The following is a 20,863-nucleotide window of genomic DNA, read 5'->3' as shown; positions in this document are numbered from 1 at the left end:
GCCATGCCAGGCAGTGGTGGCACACGCCTTTAATCCCAGCACTCAGGAGGCAGAGGCAGGTGGATCTTTGAGTTTGAGGCCAACATGGTCTACCAAGTGAGTTCCAATACAACAAGGACTAAACAAAGAAGCCCTGTCTTGAAACCCCCTATAATAACGATAATAATAATGATGATGATGACGATGATAATAATAATAATAATAGCAGCATGCAGCCTTGGCTAGCCTGGAGCTCACGATGAAGACCAGGCTTATCTTGAACTCCTAGAGATCTGCTTGCCCCAGTCTCCAAAGTTCTGGGATTAAGGGCATGTGCTACATAGTGAGACTTTGCCCCCAAAACAAACAAACAAACAAACAAACAAACAAACTAGTACTTGCATTGTCTAAATTTCATGATCAATTTACACACATTCTTCCCATCATCAGACTTTCCACTCAAAGCCAGTCAGGAGTCATCCATTCAACCTTCAGGCTCCTTGCAGCAGGCCAGGGTCCCCAGTGTCCCTGTCACTTGAAGGTGGGGCCTAGAGCTCAGGTGCAGCAGGCAGAGCAACAAGGCATGACAGCTGTTCCCATAGCAGTCATCAGTCTTTTTTTATTTACCACAGATCTCCAGGGTGAGCTGGGTCAATGTCTTCCTGCTCCTTAGCAACCAGGAAGGCCACGTGACTTTCACTTTCTCAATTTAAATGCTCAGAGCAAGGAAAAAAAACTGGAGAACCCATAGTGGGAAAGAAGAGAGAGGCAGGTAAAGGGAAGACTTGCCAACTTAAGGGGCATCTCAGCATGCAGTAGTTATTGAACACCAAGTCCTTTCATTCACAGCACCCTGAGTCTCTGAGAATCTACAAATGCATTGCACTAAATATTACATCGGGTGGTCACAGACTAGTTAATGGCAGAAGTACTTCTAAGACAGTGTATGGGTATCCTTTCTAAACACTGTAACAAAAGGCACCAGCATTAAAAACTTCCCCAAGACCCTCTAGGAGGAATGTCTGCACTAGGATCTGTGAAAAATACACACAGGAGAAATCACCAGTTTGGACAGGCTGCCCTGGCATTTCTTGCTGTAAGTGGCAAGGGTATGCTGGGAGAGGTCTTGGGGTTGGGCGCTCTCTCAAAAGCACCCACAGAAATGCACTCCAACTGCTGTGAATCCATATTTGAGTCGTCCATTTAAGAATGCATACACAATGAATTATTAATAGCTGATGCGCAGCCGGGTACCATGGCTAACACCTATAATTGCAGCACTTGGAGACTGACCCAGGAGAATGGCTGAAAGCTTGAGAACAGCTTGGGCTACACAATAAGTTCCAGGCCATCCTGACATGTGAGATTCTGTGTCAAAAAAGCAAAAACAGAAAGGAAAAAAAAAAAAAACAATAACTAATACATTTCTTTAAATTAGGCAATATGCGATGGTCATTTAAAATGAGCAGAGAGATGTGAGGAATCCTGCAAGACTATCCACTAAGTAAAACTCACACAAAGGAAAATTCCCATCAAAAAAGTTGACAAGGTTCTTGTAAACTTCCACTTCTACAACCAAATTACTCTCATAAGACACACCTAATGGCAAACCGTTATTTCTATGTGCGCTGGCTGCAACACCGCTGTGGTGTCTATGGCCAGCATTTATATGATGAATCCCCACATAACCATGGCAGCAGAGCAGCCCCCCAAATCCAAATGCAGCAACTGCCAACAAAAATAGCTTTCCAGAAGAAGTGGATTAAATGGGACAATTGGTATATTCCACCATAAATAAGCTCTGACACTTCACTTCCTCCGTTTGCTGCCTTCGGAAACTGTTCAGTCCTTGTTGCTCAGGGTTCCTGCATATTACAATGTCATTTGCCTCCCTCCTGACTCTTTGAGTCTGACAGTGACTAGGTCCCAAGGAACCTGGCAGAGGTTAGGGCTTGCAGAGCACTGTTAGTCTTATAGATTCGTGGGTTCTTTTGTACCTCCTTGAAGAAGAGGGAGGTGAACATCACAATCCTGATTCTGGCTTCTCAGCTACCCAAAGGAACCCCACTACATGTATGTTGTGGTTGGTGCTCCGAGCCCCCCTCTTCCCCCCCAAAAAAGAAAAGGCCAGTTTAACAGCTTCACACTATAGGACATGGCTGCATAAAATAAGGGGGTGACCTGTGACATGAAGGATTTCACAACAAACTTTCAGATTTCAGATAGCAATCCCATGCTATCCAAACAGGGTTCTATCTGCAGAAAATGATAAAATGCACTGAGAATCTTCTCCTACCTGCCTGCTTTCCCTCTGAGAGGATGTTGAGGCACTTCTGTGGGTTGGAGTAGATGTTTTATGAGCAGGGGATATGCCCTTCTCGTCTGAATTCATCGCTGCAAGTAGTCTAGGGATGTGCACGTGAGACCATCCCAATCTTTCCAACTCTCAGACTAAGAACCAGACGATCTGCGGCTTTAATCCATCTCCCACAAATCAGGCTGGACCAGGAAAGTGCAGGCCTCTACTGAGGTGTCCAAACCACCTAAAAACGAAACAAACAGAAAGTCTCATGTCATTTAAAGAGAAATCAAAATCATTACATATAGGGGAAAATTAATTTGCATTAACAAAGGGAAGTACACACACTTAGACATGCAGGTCTGAGGCTCAAAGACATCGAGGTTGGAAGCACATGATGATGATTGATGTTGATGATACAAATATGCAAAATGATTAATATATGAATTCTGAAATTTCTGTGTTAGGAAATTTTATAACAACTCTTATATAGTTATATTTTTAGAATATCTAACATTATGTTAGCAGATTATATGAACTTGTATGTGCTCATTAGGATTTTAATGACCCTCTAGTGATAGACAAGAATTGAAATAGCAATCCCTTGGGCTGGGCAGGTAACTCAGTAATAGAACATTTGTCAAGGATAGGCAAGGTCCGGGGTCCAATCTGAACACCAAAAACTAGTAATTATTAATTTTAAAAGAATAATTTCAGTAATTAAGAGCACTTTAATGAACTTGTAAACCTGGATATTCTAAATGACTGAAACTTGTAATCCCTTCTTGGAATTTTAAATCTCCTGCCATTATATTAAAATAAGAACTGCTCAGCTGAGCTGGAACAATGGCTCAGTAGTTATACAACACTAGCTGCTCTCCCAGAGGGCCCAGGTACTATACCCAGCACCTATAGGTGGTTTACATTCTGTAACTCCTGTTTTAGAGGATCCAGCTCCTTCTTCTGACCTACAAGGGCACCAGGCATGCACATGATACATAGACATGCATGCAGGTAAAACACCCATATAAATAAATTTAAATTTAAAAACCTTTAAAATTAAACATAAACTGCTTTTTGTCCAAACTGGAAGACTAGACTTAAAGCAAAACTAGCCTTTGTAAATCATAAATCCAAAGAGCCAAAAGCTCTTGGATGAAGAGTGGTAAGGCTTCAGCTCGGACTCGCAAAAGGCAGTAAAAATAAGCCAGCACCTGCAGATGATCATTTAATCTGTTCAATGAAGGCAGTCTAATAAGTGTGAATACAGATTGGGAAGCCAAGGCCTGGTGCCTGGAAGCAGAAAAGTATGAATGCTATTTAGATCCTTGATTCAAAGTACTTTGTTTTCTGGTCCAAGATGTTTTACAAGTGGATGCTGACCCTTGGGCCAAAAGTATGTCAGCTCAGTGATGTGTTCAAGTACCCCCGTGGGATGGGGCTGAAATGGCCAACTATTAAACCACTATCTACTCAGAAGTAAATTCAATCCAAGTTTCAGTCTGATAGTCTCTGATATACAATTGCCCTCCTTCCCTCCCCCTCTCCTGTTCCCACCTCTTTCTCCTTCCTTCTCTCTCTTCCCCTCCCTCCTCACCCACTCTGTACATCTCTCTGCACTGTCTTCATTAGTATTAATGCTAATATCTTATTTTAATTTAACATGACATTTTCAGGATAACTTGTTCATGATGAAATGGCCATGTGCCATCTTATTGCATTATGAATACATTGAAAAACTATCAAAATCAAAGAAAATAACAGATAAATAATTAAATACATCCCAAGATCCAATTTTGAGGTTATTGTTGTTATCTATAAATTTGGGGTCTCTTGTGTTTTAAAAGAAAAGGTGTTGTGTAACTTATTCCTGGAAGACTGGGACAACTCACCTCAGATAATGAACCAATGACAGATCACAGTTCAACTTAGTGAACCAACGAGTTTATTGGGGTTACTTACAGGAGTATGGGTGAGGGGTTACATACAGGAGAATGGACAATCCAAAGCAGCTGTATCACTGAAAAACCCATCCCAGCATGGGTGACGGTTCATCAAAGCTACATCCCTTCAGCTCCCTGTATGGCTTGTAGGCAGCTTGGCTGGTGGGACAGTCTCCTCTACCACAAATATGTCTGCTCATATAACCACAAGGAGGGTCCTTGTGAATCTTGCAAGTTCCTGGAACCTCCTGAGACTTATAAGTTTTATTTACTTCCTGAATATTAGGGAACCTCTCTTAAGGATGAAAATGTTCCAACTGGGCAGAAACTGCCCCACAACAAAAGCATTTCAAGTATCCAGTATCAATTCAAATGATTTTTACATCTCACCCTAATCAATCTAACGTTTGATTACTTGCTCGATTTTTAATGCCTTACAAAAGGAATTTTAAATTCTGTTTGAAGTTTGAACCTACTCATTCTTTATTCCTACAGTATGAGATTTGTTATGACCTAAGAAAGATTTATTTCATCTCCACTGAAACACATTTTCAGAAATTGCCTAAACAGTGTTGTAAACCCTAAGACCATACATTTCTAAGTCGTCACCAACACAATTACTATATTCAACAAGAAAAACACTGTAACTGAAAACAGCAGTAATATGAGAGCAGAAAACCCCATTTTTCTCTCATTTTCTCCTTGTATCAGTAGGAGCACATTGTGAACTGCTGTAACATTTGCATTTACTTACACTGAAAGAAATACAATTCAGATGTATGATTCAGGGACAAATTAGGGGAAACTTCTAGAACTTGCTGTTTATAGGCATCATAAATGATATGTGACCAGAAAAGCATTTGAAAGGAAAGGACTATTTAGCCTGAGCTAAGCTGTGCTGCTGTATGAATAAGCTCCAAGCCCTAGGAGCTCAAAGAAGGGCTCACTGCCTGCTGATTCACACCTCCTTCAGGCTGGGTAGAGAGGTCCTTAGAATTCCTGCACTCCACACTGGTAGAGAGAGCATCAGACCCCGTGAAAGGGAAGCAAAGGGTTTTGACAGAAACACAGGTTAGTTCTCGGTTGTTGCCTACAGATGATGGTCTCTTCCACTCAAATGGCTTCACGTAGGTAAGTGGCGTATGAAATGAATTCCCTGGGAGAGATGAAGGAAATCTGAACAGATTAGTGTAAGTCACTATAAAAATAAAGGAAACTATGAAAAGCATGGATGATACAGTGTGGATTTCAAGCAGCATGTCAGTGAGTGTTCCTGGTTAAAGAAGAACCAAAAACATTAACAAGGTTCAAACCAAACAAAATTCCATCATGGTGAATTTTAAAAGGAGAATCTGAGTTTGAACCAAATATAGTTGGCACCAATAATCTACTGGCGAAGAACAGAACTCACACAAAGAAAAGAAAACCAAAGTATGTAAGTGTGCATACGTGTGTGCGCGTGCGTGTATGTTGTATGTGTATGTTGTGTGTGTGTGTGTGTGTGTGTGTGTAAAATCTCAAACACCTGTGAAAAACTATTCCCTCTGTGGAAATAAAATCCATATACACAAAGAAAATATAAAGTTTATTTAGAATGAGGGGAGGCAGCTTTAGAATACAAGCTTTTTCACAAAACTTACAAAAAATAGTGTCTTCGACAGAGCTAAGACAGGTTTGGAGACAATGGGGTTGACCTAGTTACAAACTTGAAGCTATTAATGCCATCAGAATTAGGACTCGGCGATTAAAAGTGATAGTAATGCAGTACAGCATGGGTCTTCAGGGAAGACGTTATCTCACTACATTCTATTTTATTATCCCTTAGAAGCCTGCTTGTTTTCTAATGAGAGATAGGAAGAGTGGACCGAGACGACAGGAGAGGATGTAGGGAGGAGCGGGGAGTGGGGGGAGGACTATAATCAGGATATATATTATCTGAGAAAATATATCTATTTTCTATAAAAGGAAAAAAGTGTTAGAATAGGTTACCAAAATAGAAATACACAGGATGAATAAAGGTTAAGGGGATGCCTGAAGAAAGAAGAGAAAGAAAAAGAAGGAAGGAAGGAAAGAAGGAAGACAGAAAGACAGACAAAATTGAAGAAATCATCTTGCAAAAAGAAAAAAAGGCCAAGGAAACAACACTGAACAGGTACATGAGGCAATTTGCTAAATCTACATACAAAAATGATACTGAGCAATGACTAAAATGAATGATACCCAAAATATTCCCAAGCATAAAAATCTGATCACATTTTGGCAGGAAAATAAAGTAGAAAATAACTCAAAATAAGACCTCAATGAAATTAGTGAATTTAGACTGCCCCGTGGGAAGCAATTCAGTGAAATTAAAAATTAATCATAAAGTCAGAGCAAGAAAGGGTTTGGAAAGTGCACTTTCCTAAGCATGTCTCAGGTTGAAGAAAAATGAAATGGTATTAAAGAATATTTGGAAACAGATAAAAGTCAAATCCCACAGCACTCAAGCCTCGGCTCCACCTCCAGCTCCTCCGTCTCTGTCTGTATGACGGAGCGACTTCTCCATGCACGGCCTTGGTCATTCACATTCCTACACCCGAAAGAATAAAGGCAAACATCCTGCATTTATAAACTCACAGAATTAGAAGAGATGTCTACAGAGTGAACACAGAATTGGATATTTTAAAATACTTCAATTAACAAATCTGAGTTATTTCTTTGAATTAACAAAAAAAGTGGCTGACTAACCAATGAAAAAAGAGAGAACTATAAACAGATAAAATAAATGAACGTACCAAGGAATAAAAGACACGGATTGGGAAATTATTGTCACAATTTATAACAACTAAGATGAATAAGTCAAAATAAAATATTGTAGAACCATCCTAGTAGACTAGTATCCCATCCATTTAGAATCCATTCCTACAAAATAAAAAGCTATGTCTTTATATGTCGGTGGTATTTCTGTAGACATGCACAAACAAAACACGCCCCCCCCCACACCTATCAATCCAGCATAACAACAAAGTAAGTAAAACCATTTAGCAAGGACAGCCAGGCTAAACAGAGAAAACCTGTTGCAAAAACAAAACAAAAACAACCCAAAGAGTAAAACAGTTTCCAATGACATCAAGACACTGATGCTGGCTGTTGCCTGAGTGACACTGTCCTTAGAGTGCTAGGCAGTCTGGGATGTCACTGTCCATCTGAAATGCACCAAAGGGGCTGGGGAGCTGGCTCCGTGACTCAGACATCTGCTGTGCAGCCACCAGGATCTGCCCACATAGCAGGTAGGTATGGTGGTGTAGGCATCTCCCCAGTGCTGAGGGGAAGAGACGGGTTTCCTGGGGGCTTAGTGGCCCGATCTCAATTGTGACTGTGAGCTTGGGGTTCAGGGAGACACTCTGACACAGAAGTGGCTGAGGAGGACATCTCCACATCAACCTCTGACTTCTTCCATGGGCATACACACGCAGTACACACTCACCCACCATACACACACACACACACACACACACACACACACACACACACACACACACACACACGCAGTACACACACACACACACACACACACACACACACACACACACACACACGAGAGAGAGAGAGAGAGAGAGAGAGAGAGAGAGAGAGAGAGAGAGAGAGAGAGAGAAACGATGCTGAAATTGAGGAATATTTTATTTTCTGGGTAAAAAAATTAAATTGAGGGGCTGACTGAGACTGTAGCTCAGTGGTAGACTGCTTGTCTAGCATGCATGGGGCCCTGGGTTCAATCCCAGTATTCCTGTGGGTCGGAGCAAGGGGATTTTTAAAGACATAATTCAAAGCAAGGCATGGTGGCTCACACCTGTACTCCAAATACTCAAGAGGCAGGAGGATGGTTATGAGTTTGGGGCCATCCTGAACTATACAATGAATTCCAGGGTATTCTAGGCTGCAATTAGACTCAGTCTCAAGACAACAGCAAAACCTCTCCAAAACAAGACAAATCATAAGGACATAAAATGCCATAAATTTATATAGGGCCTCCAGGAACAATCTCTCTTGAACACATGCACAGATTTGCAGAAAACGCTATTATCACTGTACGTGTTCCATGTGTCTGCTCAGCATTGTTCTAACTGCTGTAAAAATATTCAGTTAACTGCCTCAGCATCAGCATGAGGTAATGCTTTCATATCCCTTTCTGTCTGAATGATGAAAGTGAGGCTAGAAGGTAGTTACCTAATGGGTTAGTCTTTGGGTGCAGGCGAGACACCTGACTGGCTGCAGCCTGTGAACACAGCCATCATGCATATACACAGGTGTGCTCACGGTCACGCCGTCACAGAGCACAACTCAAGCACGTGCTCAGAGGGAGGGTGAGGACCGGGTGACAGCACACCTAGGCCACACGCTGTGTGCAGTCTTCACACTTGTCTGTGCTCTGAGGTGCAGGTGCTGGGAATGGAACCCAGGGCTTTGCGCACACCGGGGAAACGCTCTATTTCTGGGCTACATTCCCAGCCCACAGCTTTCAAATTTGGGGAAAGAATAAAATGGGGAAAAGAAGGATAAAGAGAGAATCTGGATTTTGTATTTGGATTCACTCTTACACTGAACTATAAACATTATAAAACGTTCGTTAACCACATGTTGACATGTTTTAATGTAATTCCTCCAAAGTCATAACAGAATTTTTAAGAACTTGGACATAGTATAGAGTTCATGTGTAAGAACAAACAGGTAAGACCAAAGGAAATTATTCTAAAAAATAAGAGCAATCCTCCTCTGCGGAACATTCAAGCTGTGTAGCCTCTTAGGAAACGCAGCCAGAGCAAGGAACAAAGCAGAGATTCTACCAACAGCAGCAGCAACAACAAAATCAGTGAGAATAATATTTTCAACAAGCTACAAAGCCATCAGAAAAAAAGGCTTAATACCGTACTTAGAGCCAAACCTACTGCAAAAGCTTTAAACTTCTAAAGGTAAAACAAAACCCATAAACATTAGAAAAAAGTATTAGAGAAACATGAATGATGCTGGAATAGAGAATAACTTATTAATAATGGTACTTGAGCCCCACACCCCGAACACTTGGAAAAACATGAATTTGACAAAGGTTTAGTGTTTTTAATATCTAAAAGTTCTTGCAAATCAATAAGATAAAAATGATAATGGCATGGAATGATTAATAGGTTGCCAGTGGTAGTCTAACGTCTTTGCCCTTTCCAGGAGAGTTTAATTTGAACAATTCTAATTCAATTTTTGCTAAGGAAATCATGAGGCATGTAAAAGACAGAAACACAGAGAGACAGACACAGGCAGTCCCCTTCACCCAATTAAAAAAATTATGTATTCTCTTTACAGGGGGATTAGATTATTCTCTTTTACAATGGATATAGATTAGCTCCATAATCACTCATAATAAAGCTATTTCCATTTGAAAAAGGCAGCTCTTCATAATTATACAATCAAATTCAACTTTTTTAAAGTTGCCCTATGGTTGGTTTTACAAATTCTGTACATTTGACAAAAATCAGGGCTTAATGCCCCAAAGACAGCAACTGTATGTTAAGTGGGAAATTAAATTTTTTAAGCAATTTAAATAAAGACATATATGTTGTATGGATGAACATAAATCAGACATGTTAAGATGTATTTGAGCTTTATTTCATTTCTGTGAAGCAGAAGGTTAGAAAAAGGTGATAATGGTGGACAAGAAGGTGGACACACATTCCCTGACTCACTCTGTTTCTGACTGGATGTGGTAACCCAGGATCAGTGCAAGAGAAACTTGAAACACATTCACACTGTGAGTAAAGACACGCGCGCGCGCGTGTGTGTGTGTGTGTGTGTGTGTGTGTGTGTGTGTGTATGCACTGAAGATCACCTCCATCAGACTGACCTATGAACATTTTTAAATCATCGATTAATGATTGCTGTGGGAGGGGCTGGCCCACTGTGGGAGGGGCTGGCCCACTGTGGGAGGGGCTGGCCCACTGTGGGAGGGGCCACCCTTGGGCAGGTGGTCTTGGGTTTTCATAAGAGCACATCAGTAAAGCAGGAAGCAGCACTCCTCCACTGGTGTCTGTTGTGTAAGTGAGATTCCTATTCATCTTCCCCTTCACTGTTTGATTTACAGCAGACATTTTTCTATAGGCTAATCCTTTCTTTATCTCACATTGCCTCTTGTTTGGTTGTTATGTTTTGGTTTTGGGTTTTGAGATAGGATCTCTTTTTTTTTTAGATGCATAAATATTTATTTGTAACAAAGAAGTTCATGTACAGTGTTGAAAATCTACAACTTCTTGTTAAATTCACATTTCACATTGCACTTCTACTCTTTAAACAAACTTTTTTGGGGAGGGGGATTGGTTTTTCAAGACAGGGTTTCTCTGTGTTCTTTTGGTGCCTTTCCTGGAACTCCTCTGTAGACCTGGCTGGCCTTGAACTCAGAGATCCACCTGGCTCTGCCTTCCGAGTGCTGGGGATTAAAGGCGTGCGCCACCACCGCCCAGCTATAAACTGTTTTTATGTTCAAAAAAAAAATTTAAGTAGATGATTCTCAATTTTCTGAGAAACTGCCATACTGATTTCCATAGTGGTTGAGATAGGGTCTCATTTTGTAGCCCAGGCTAGCCTGGAACTCTGGATCTTCCTGCTCTCTGTGTGCTGGGATTTACAGAGCGTGCCACCACACTGACATTGCTTCTAGGTCTTCTAACCACTGTAGATTTTCCTCAACAGCTTACAAGTTCATGTTCTAACTAATATATCCGTACTTGTTCATGTGGAAGTCTCTGAACATTATCTTGAACCTGCCATTTCCTAATAACAGGTCTCTGAAATTATAAGGTGTTGTATTTATTTATCTGAAAACATTACATTTCCTTTTCATCCTAATTTTATTTTTGTACTTGAGGTAAAATTTGTGACAATTCCAACAATTATCAGAAAGACATTAAGGCGTCTATGACCAAAGCACCCTGAACAGTCTCTTCTGATCTGGGAAGCTGAGCAAGGTCAGGCCTGGTTAGTACTAGGATGGGAGTCCTAATGACCTAATGACTTTTGATCTTGAACCACCTCCATTATTCCCCCCCCTCGCTATCCTTCTCTGGTTAATTTTACAATTAACAAAGCATACATTACCTTTTAAATGTTTCTCAATCACTTAAAAATAACACACAAATAAAGTTTTGCCTAAGGCCAAGCATGGTAGCAATCCCAGCAGCACTCAGGAGGTCTGCAGGTTTGAGCGCAACACCCTATCTCAAGACAAAACAAGAAAACAGGCAGGGAATGGTGGCACACGCCTTCAACCTCAGCCCTTAAGAGGCAATAACAGACAGGTGCTTGTGAGTTTGTGAGTTCGAGGCCAGCCTAGTTTACACAGTGAATTCCTGACCAGCCAGAATTATAAGGTGAGACCTTGTCTCAAAACAAAGGAAGCCAGACACAGTGGTGCATGCCACGCCTTTAATCCCAGCACTGGGAGGCAGAGGCAGGCAGATCTCTCTTGAGTTAAAGGCCAGCCTGGTCTACAAAGTTCCAGGACAGCCAGGGATACAGAGAAACTGTCTCACACAAACAACAAACAAAAAAAAACCCCACTGTGATCTTATGCTTGAAACAATTAAATTAAAAAAAAACAAAAACGATTTGAGGTCAGAATCCTAAAGAGAAGACCACCCACTTTCTTCCATCAACCTTCTCTGTCACGGTGAGGGAAAGGCAGTTAAGGAGTCACAGGCACTAACCATGTGTGAGGTCAGCCCGCTCAGCACTTCTTTCCCATTCACAGGAACATCCCACTTTATCTGAGGAGAATGGGGCCTAGGAGTTCATGACTGCAATCCTCAGCTTGGTTTCCATCTGCTTGCTATTAGAGCCTCCCCAGGAACTCCCCTTTCAGAAAGGCCTGTTATCTGTTCAGGCTGAGAAAACCCTGGGAACAGAGGCTGTGTAGGATTTATCACGAGATCACAAGACAATGACTTGGATTGACACGTGGGTCACGGGTCCTGCTGGCTTGGGCCACTTTGTCACCACCCCCTGGTCATTTTGCTAGTACTAATTTTTAAAGACTGGTCTGTCACTTTTCATTCATCACTGGGTTTTGACCTCTGCTGGCATGTTAAAAGGGAAGCCTGGGTAACGCCACTGTGTGCATTACAACAGCAAAAATAACCCTGAGCAGTAGAGTTCCCAATGACGCCGACAGGCAGGAACAACAGGCACGGAAACCTTCACCTCTACTGTGACCCTAAAATTCATAAATGCCCGTCCAGTTTGCACACATTCCTATTCAGGCAGTAGGTGACCTTGAAGGTGTCCTATTTGGGGGAGAAATTTTCTGTCAGAACAACTATTCTTCACATGGAGCTGACGGGTCGGTCGGCTGAAGTTAAAAATCTCCCTGAAGTGACCCTTGTACACTGCTGGCTGGCGGAAGTAAAGAATGGTGTAGCTGCTGTAGAAATCAAGTGGTTCAGCTATTCCTTAAATGTTTTTAAAGTTACCATGTGATTATTCCATCTCTAAGAACTGAAGGCTGTAGCACATACCATACGTACACTCACATCCACAGCATACAATGCCAAAATGCAGAAACAACCTCAATATCCACCAACACAGGAATAAATTAAGTGTGGGGTATTCATAGAATGGAATATCACTTAGTCTTAAAGAGAAAGGAAATGCTAACAGGCATGACGACATGGATGTATTAGTCGGGTTCTCTACAGTCATATCTATCTATCTATCTATCTATCTATCTATCTATCTATCTATCTATCCATCCATCTATCTATACATATATATATATATATATATATATACACAGTCATATATATGGGATTTATTGAAGTGACTTACAGGCTGCAGTCCAGTTATTCCAACAATGACTGGCTGTGACTGCAAAGTCCAAGAATCCAGTAGTTGCTCAGTCCACAAGGCTGGGTATCTCAGCTGATCTTCAGTATATGCTGGAATCCTGAAGAAGTAGACTTCAATGCCAGTGAAGGAATGGATGTGCTAGCAAGTCGAGGGCAAGCAGGCAAAGACCAAACCTTCCTTCTATGTCCTTATATAGACTTCCAGCAGGAGGCATGGTCCATATTAAAGGTGTGTCTTCCTGCCTCAAGATTGGATTAAAGGCATGTGTCTTCCCACCTTAAGATTCAGATCAAGGGCATATGTCTCCTTGCCTCAGGATCTGGATCAAAGGTATGTATGTGTCTTCTTATCTCAAAGGTCTGGACTAAAAGTGGATTCACCCACCTCAAAACAAGCAGAATTTCTCTCACAGGTGTGCTCTCCATATCCGGGTTATAGTTCATTCTAGACACAGTCCAGCTGACAACCAAGAATGGCCATCAACGATGGACAACCAAGAATGGCCATCACGATGGACAACCAAGAATGGCCATCACGATGGACAACCAAGAATGGCTATCACGAGGGACAACCAAGAATGGCCATCACGAGGGACAACCAAGAATGGCCATCACGATGGACAACCAAGAATGGCCATCACGATGGACAACCAAGAATGGCCATCACGATGGACAACCAAGAATGGCCATCACGATGGACAACCAAGAATGGCCATCACGATGGACAACCAAGAATGGCCGTCACGATGGACAACCAAGAATGGCTATCACATGGATGAGCCCTGAAGACAACATGCTCCATGAAAGCAGCCAGATACCAAAGGGCATATGGTACATGGCTGCATTCCTACGGGGACCCGGGGGCTGGCAGTCACCACGGGTTTTCGGGGGATAGAAAACAGACTTGATACTTCCTGGGCTGGGTCTATAATTCCAGTTTGGAAAATGAAAACAGCATGGGGATGGGTGGTAAATGTGCATTCCCTCGGTGCCACGCCACTCTTCACTTCAAATTGTAAAGTATACGTGACGTGATGTGTGTGATCACCACAAACACTTCCCCCATGGTCAGCTATGCTGACTTGTACAACCTACAGGCACTCTTTTACACTATTCTGTGGCCAGGGTTCATCATCATGCAATCTTTGCTGTCAGAATTGCCACTCCAGCCTGTATCATGTCCCTACGTCCACTTGTTATCAAACATGTTCTGCTCTTTGTTTATCTGACTTGATTCTGCAGCACCCCTCAGGGAAGGGACAATATGACTTTTGTCACTGTGGTTATATGTCACGAGCCACAAACACCACTCAGGATGTGTACCGAGCTTATCACGTCAGTTAGATTCCAGCCCCCCATTATATAGACCCATTAAGCAGTTGACTGGGCACACAAATTGCCTGCAGATAACCACGCTCGTGTCAGTTCTTGGATATTACTGTATCTGCTTGAAGATAACCCCAAATAATTCAAATGAATCACAAACTTCAGTTTCTTATCTGTTCAGAAGTCATTTGAGAAAAAGACGATACAAAGTTCAATCTTCCCAAGAGAAAACTTCCTAAAAAAAGACCTGCCAGGCTACTAATGGAGCCCAAGGGGCCTTAGGGCATTATTAGGTTTTATCCTTCCTACTGCTGAGCTACCCATGAGGAATACAGAAGATGTGACAGCATCGGTTCTTAAAACACAGCGGATAGACTAGCCTGGCTGCACAAGACTGTGGCACCTGCCACCTACTAATTTACCGGCCATCATCCAGCTTAATTACAGAAAATTCACGGTCAGAATTTTGAGAACAGCTACCCTTCTAGAACGACAAGGCTTAGGCTGATTGACATGCACATGTCAGGGTGGCTACAGTGCTAAGTTGGGGGACCAGCAGAAGTGTTTGTTTTGATTACTGCTCTCTCCCTATTAGGTCAGGGAAAGATGAGCTGGCTTAGGAGGTCTACTGCAGGGACCCACATGTTTCAGCCTCATGAACTCGTTCAACTGGGGTGTGGTCACCTCTGTGTATACTTAGTGCTCAGCTCAGGAACCTACTGTGTGTTCCCCTCCTCAACTCAGGCTTTAGAGGTACCCTGAAATTGGCCACAGAGGTGGTGGGGGTGGTGGAGTGTACACGCCACTGTACTGTTCACAAGTACATGTATCTTAGCACTAATGTTTTATTTAAAAAAAAAATCTCCTGGGTTATGAAAACAAACCCAACTCATATTAGAAATATGATCCAGCTGGGCAGCAGTGGTGCACACCTTTAATCTCAGCACTCAGGAGGCAGAGCCAGGCGGATCTCTACAGGCACCAAAACTACACAGAGAAACCCTGTCTCGAAAAACTAAAATAAATAAATAAATAAATAAATAAATAAATAAATAAATAAATGAAATATGATCCAAACATCAACACAAGATAAGAGAATGATCAAATACCACACTAATTATGATTATTTTTGGTTGTTTGATGGTGCATACCTATAATTCTAACATTTGGGAGATTGAAGCAGGAGAGCTGCTGCTAGCTTGAAATTAGCCTAGGCTATAAAAGTGAATGGGTGGGCTGGAGAGGTGGCTCAGTGGATAAGAGCACTGACTGCTTTTCTAGAGGTCCTGAGTTCAATCCCCAGCAACCACATGGTGGCTTACAACTATCAGTAATGAGATCTGGTGTCCTCTTCTGGCCTGCAGACACACATGCAGGCAGAATGCTGTATACATAATAAATAAATAAATTTTTTTTAAAAAGTGAATGGTCTATTTTGGGACTCTGTCTCAGAAACTAAAAACCAAACCAAACAAACAAATGCCACCCCCCCAAACAAAACAAAACAAATAAAAACCATAAAGAAGCCAACATGGTGGCACACGCCTTTAATTCCAGCACTCGGGAGGCAGAGGTGGGCGGGTCTTTGTGAGTTCAAGGCCAGCCTAGTCTACAAATCCAGTCAGGACAGCCAGGACTGTTAAACAGGGAAACCCTATCTCGAAAAACCAAACCAAACAAAACCAAACAAAAAAAAACCCAAACAGCAAATGTGGTAGTTGGAATGTAATTGGCTTCCATAATCTCACAGGGGGTGGCGCTCTTAAGGAGTGCGGCCTTGCTGGAGGAAGCACATCACTCAGTATCTCAGGTGACTTCCTATGTAGGCCTTTCAGCTATAGCCACAACACCACATCTCCCCACCATGATGGGAATGGACGGAACCTCTGAAACTGTAAGTGAGCCACCCCAATTAAATGTTTTCTGTGTAAGGGTTGCCGTGGTCATGGTGTCTCTTCACAGTAATAAAAACCCTGACTAAGGTTGAGCAGTGGTGGCCCACGCCTTTAATCCCAGCACTCGGGAGGCAGAGCCAGGTGGATCACTGTGAGTTCGAGGCCAGCTTGGTCTACAGAGAGAGTTTCAGGACAGGCACCAAAACTACACAGAAAAACCCTATCTCAAAAAACAAAACAAAACACAAGACAAACAACAACAACAACAGAAAAAAACCCTAACTAAGACAGCAAACCAAAACAAACAACAACAAATAAAAACCCATAAAGATTACCTTAATGTCAAAAATACTTGAAATATCACCACAAAGTCAAGGAATGGGAGTCCTAGCAGTTAGACAGTGTATGCATGTATGAGGTTTGAACAGTGCTGGTCTATTGTAAGCGATAATTCACAAACAAATTCACTCCAAAGGCTGAAGCTCCTGCTTCCTTCTTCCAGTGGAGCATGTGATCTGTGTCTCAAGGAAGATGCTGAGGAGGCAGGTACCGCTAAGCCTAGCTTAACACAAGAGATTTTGTGGGATTAAGAAGGAATGTCGTAGTTTAAATATTCACACACTGATATTGGAGTAAAGCTAGCAGGCTAAATACAGAATTGACTTCATTCCAAAACTAAACTACAAATACTAGTTGAGGTTTTTTTAAGTTTTTAAATGATTTTTATTGGTGTTGGGCATCCAATAGACAGTTCTTTCAAGTATGCTATGTGCTCTGACGATAATCACGCCCTTCCCAGTCCCTGCTTTAAAAAACCCCCCACTTTTATTCACCCCAAGCCTCCCTTCAGCATGTGCATTGGGACACCTCGAATATACGTGCTCACAAATGGTACCTATGAAGAGCTGTAAGGAACTGCCCATGAGAGAAAACATGCATCATTTGTCTTCTTGTTTTGTTTTTTGTTTTTCATTTTTTTGCTTACTTGAAATGGGGTTTTGGTATCCAACCCTGGCTGGCTTGGGCTTGTGACCATTCTCCTGCTTCTGCACCTGCTGGAATTAGAAGCTTACAAGTGCTGTGGCTGGCTGGATAGATCTGATTTATTTCATTAAAGAGGATGGTCTCCAGTCAAAGCTACTTCCCTGGAGAAAGCATAACTTGGCTGCTCTTTATGGCTGAATACACTGCAGTATGTACACATACCGCATTCGCTTTCTGTGCCCATCTGCTGGTGGGAACCTTGGCTGATTCCTTCATGTGGCTGTTGTGAAGTACTACAACTAACATGGAGACGAAGGCACCTGTGTGGTGTGCGGCCTTAGATTCTTTTGGATGTATGCCTACAAGCGCTAAGCCAGGTCCTACATTAGTTCTACTTGTAATTATGGAGGAAACTCCACGATGATTTCTACAGTAGCTGCACCAACCACATACCCACCAGCAGTCTATGAGGGCTCCCTACATCCTTGCCAGCATTCATCATGGTTTTGTAACTGGTAGCCATTCTGATTGGGTTGAAATGGAATTTTAATGTTGCTCTAATTTGCATTTCCCTAATGGCTAGGGTTGTGGAACGTTTTTATTCATATATTTTTTGGCCATCTGTACTTAATCTTTTAAGAACTGTTATTTCATTAGTCCATTTATTGTTTGGGTTGTTTGAAGGTTTTTTTGTGTTTGTTTTTTGTTTTTTGATTGTTGATTTTTTCCCCTGGTATTTGGCTTTTTTTTTTTTTTAGTTCTTTTAGTCTAGATATCAATCCTCTATATAATGTATAGGTGGAAAGGATTTTCCTCCATCCTAAAAGCCATCTCTTCTGTTGACGAGTCATTTCGTTTGCGATGCAGACGTGTTTTAATTCCATGCATATGGAATTAAATTCAGCTTTATTTCCTGAGGTACTGCAGTCCTTTCTAAAAAGCCCTTGCCTGTGCCTTTATTGTTAAGTGTTTTCCCCTCACAGAACTGTGAGCTCCGATCCACTCTGGATTGATATTTGCATATTAATTCTGTGATACTGTCAGTGATACCGTTTGGTCCAGCTCAATTTTCCTCAGGTGGCTATCCAGTTTTCCAAGCACCATTTGCTAGAAATGCCTCAATTACTTTTCTGTTGCTGTAATAAGGCACCATGACAAAGACAACTCAAAGAAGAAAGACTATTTGGGGCTTACAGTTTCAGAGGGTGAGTTCATGACCATCATGATATGGAGCATAACAACAGGGAGGCAGGCATGGTGTTGGATTGGTAGGAATGGGTTTTTGAAACCCTAAAGCCTGCCCCTAGAGACATAGCTCCTATAACAAGGCCACACCTCCCAATCCTTCCTAAACAGTTCCACCAACTAAAGACAGAGTATTCAGATATATGAGCCCATGGGGGGGGGTATTCTCATTATCATTCAAACCAACACAAAGAGATTTCTGCTTGGAACATCTTTGTTTTTAAAAAGGGGGGGGGTGACTATCACTGTGGGTTCAACTCTGAGTCTTTTATTCTATTCCATTAGTCTGAAGCACCTTGCTGTGTGGCAACATTGTGCTGTTTTTACTATGTCTCTGAAATGACTTGAAACCTGCTGCTGTGATACTTGAAGGCTTCCCTTTCAGCTATGGATTACTTCTGGAAGCCAAGGTCTTCTGGGCTTCTGTATGCATCTTAGTATTTTTCTCCTTCTGTGACGATTGTCATTGGAGCTTAAAGGAAATTACATTGAACCTATAGATTACCTTTGACAATGTAGAAGGGGATTGAATTTGTTTTTTAAGTTAAAATCCAGTCAGGGCAAGAAGATGACAAGACAAGAGCAACAGAATTTGGGGGATGGAAGTTGATTTTATTTATTTTATCAGTTAAAAAACCTGGAAAGCATACAGGGGTAAGATGATGAATTGGCCATGAGGGTATCCAGTCACAAAGACAGTGAGTGAAGGAGCTTGGGATGATTTGAAATGTCACTTAATGCTGAACTCAGGATGACAAGGGCTACTTTCCCTCAACCCCCGAAGCTTGGCAAACACCACAAATGCCTACTACAAAGTGTCCGTAGGTAATCCACAGGATGGACGGGACACTGAGCACATCCCTGCAATGCACATATCCCACAGCTCATCTAGACTTAGAAACAAAAAAGTCTGAGGGTGGGGCCCCTGGTGTGACAGCGAGCAAGCCAATTATAGAAGAGATTATGATTTTCAACGTTCTTGCCAATTTCAGATTTCTCTATCTCCTCCAAAACATTTTAAAAAGACAACAACTGTGCTTAGAAATACATGAACTGAGCACCAGCGAGATGGCTCAGGGGATAAGGGCACCCATGGCCAAGCCTGACAAGCTGAGTCTGAGCCTTCGGACTGACACAGTGGAAGAAGAGAACTGCATATCTGTCTTGTGACTTCACTGGCATGCTGTGACAGGCACGCGCACACACACAAATAAATATATAAGAAAAGAAAAACCTATTTTTCTAATCAGTGCCGGCTGGCTTTGAAAAATCTGCCAATCACGCATTATTTAAAATGCAGAATGAACACTGTCCCACTTACTTCACTTCTGCCTTTGAAACAAAATCTGAAAGCATACCTATTCAAAGATGCTTGTTTAAAAAACTCTTGATTAGGTTAAAAATTGGTGGAATTTGTGATTATAAGGTAAGAATATTCATGGGATAAACCATGCATTTATTCTAAGTATAGAGATCAAGTGAGACAGGAAGAAAAAAATCAAGTAAAATAGAAACTAAATGAGGAAATGATGTCAAGATGAAGGCTAATAATTTTTTTCCCTGAAGACTTCATTATTACTTGTTGTTTGAATAAAGTACTCAAAAGGATAAAGTGATTTTTTTAAGGAAAAAAACATAAGAACTTGCATTGTCTTAGATACTGAAGACTTTATCCTATTTTTCTTGTGTTTTATACTTTTACATTTAAATCTGTAATCTATTATTGTTTGAAAGAAAATGGCTCCTATAGGCCAAGAGGGAGTGGTATTATTAGGAGGTGTGTCCTTTTTTGGAATAGGTGTGGCTTTGTTGGAGGAGGTGTGTCACTAGGGGGTGGGCTTAGAGGTTTGAGATGCTCAAACCAGGTCCAGTGTAGCAGGCTCTTCCTGCTGCCTGTGGATCCAGATGTAGAACTCTCGGCTCCTTCTCCGGTACTGCATGCCACCATGCTTCCCACCATGACAATGATGGAGTGCACCCCTGAAGTGTAAGCTAGCCCCAGTTACATGTTCTCCTTTATAAGAGTTTCCATGGTCATGGTGTCTCTTCATAGCAATAAAACCCTAACTAAGACATCTATCTTTAGTTTATTCTGTATAAATTATAGAGCAAGGCTCCTTATTTTGTCTATGGAATCCAGTGGCTAACAGACACTATTTGTTGAAAAAGCTATTCTCTCCATTCACTGGATTGAAAAAACAAGCAAATAAAAAACTGAAAAAATATTAAGTGAGCATTAAAAGAAGGAAAAATGTCCAGGACAGTCTCCAAAGCTACACAAAGAAACCCTGTCTTGAAAAAAAAACAAACAAAAGAGAAAGAAAGAAAGAA

General features: G+C 41.6%; 1 protein-coding gene across 1 annotated transcript in view; it reads right to left on the bottom strand.

Moving 5' to 3' along the window:
- Osbpl6 (oxysterol binding protein like 6) overlaps window positions 1–20,863 on the bottom strand; it is a 189,729-nt gene that overhangs the window by 76,560 nt on the left and 92,306 nt on the right. The window contains 1 exon segment of the mRNA XM_037204898.1: window positions 2,276–2,522. Coding sequence (XP_037060793.1) covers window positions 2,276–2,371 — 96 coding nt within the window. The 5' untranslated portion in view covers window positions 2,372–2,522.

Source organism: Peromyscus leucopus, chromosome 4, assembly GCF_004664715.2.
Source record: "Peromyscus leucopus breed LL Stock chromosome 4, UCI_PerLeu_2.1, whole genome shotgun sequence".
Classification (NCBI taxonomy): Eukaryota; Metazoa; Chordata; class Mammalia; order Rodentia; family Cricetidae; genus Peromyscus; species Peromyscus leucopus.
The sequence above is the reverse complement of the archived record's forward strand: the minus strand, read 5'-3'. Positions and strand labels throughout refer to the sequence as shown.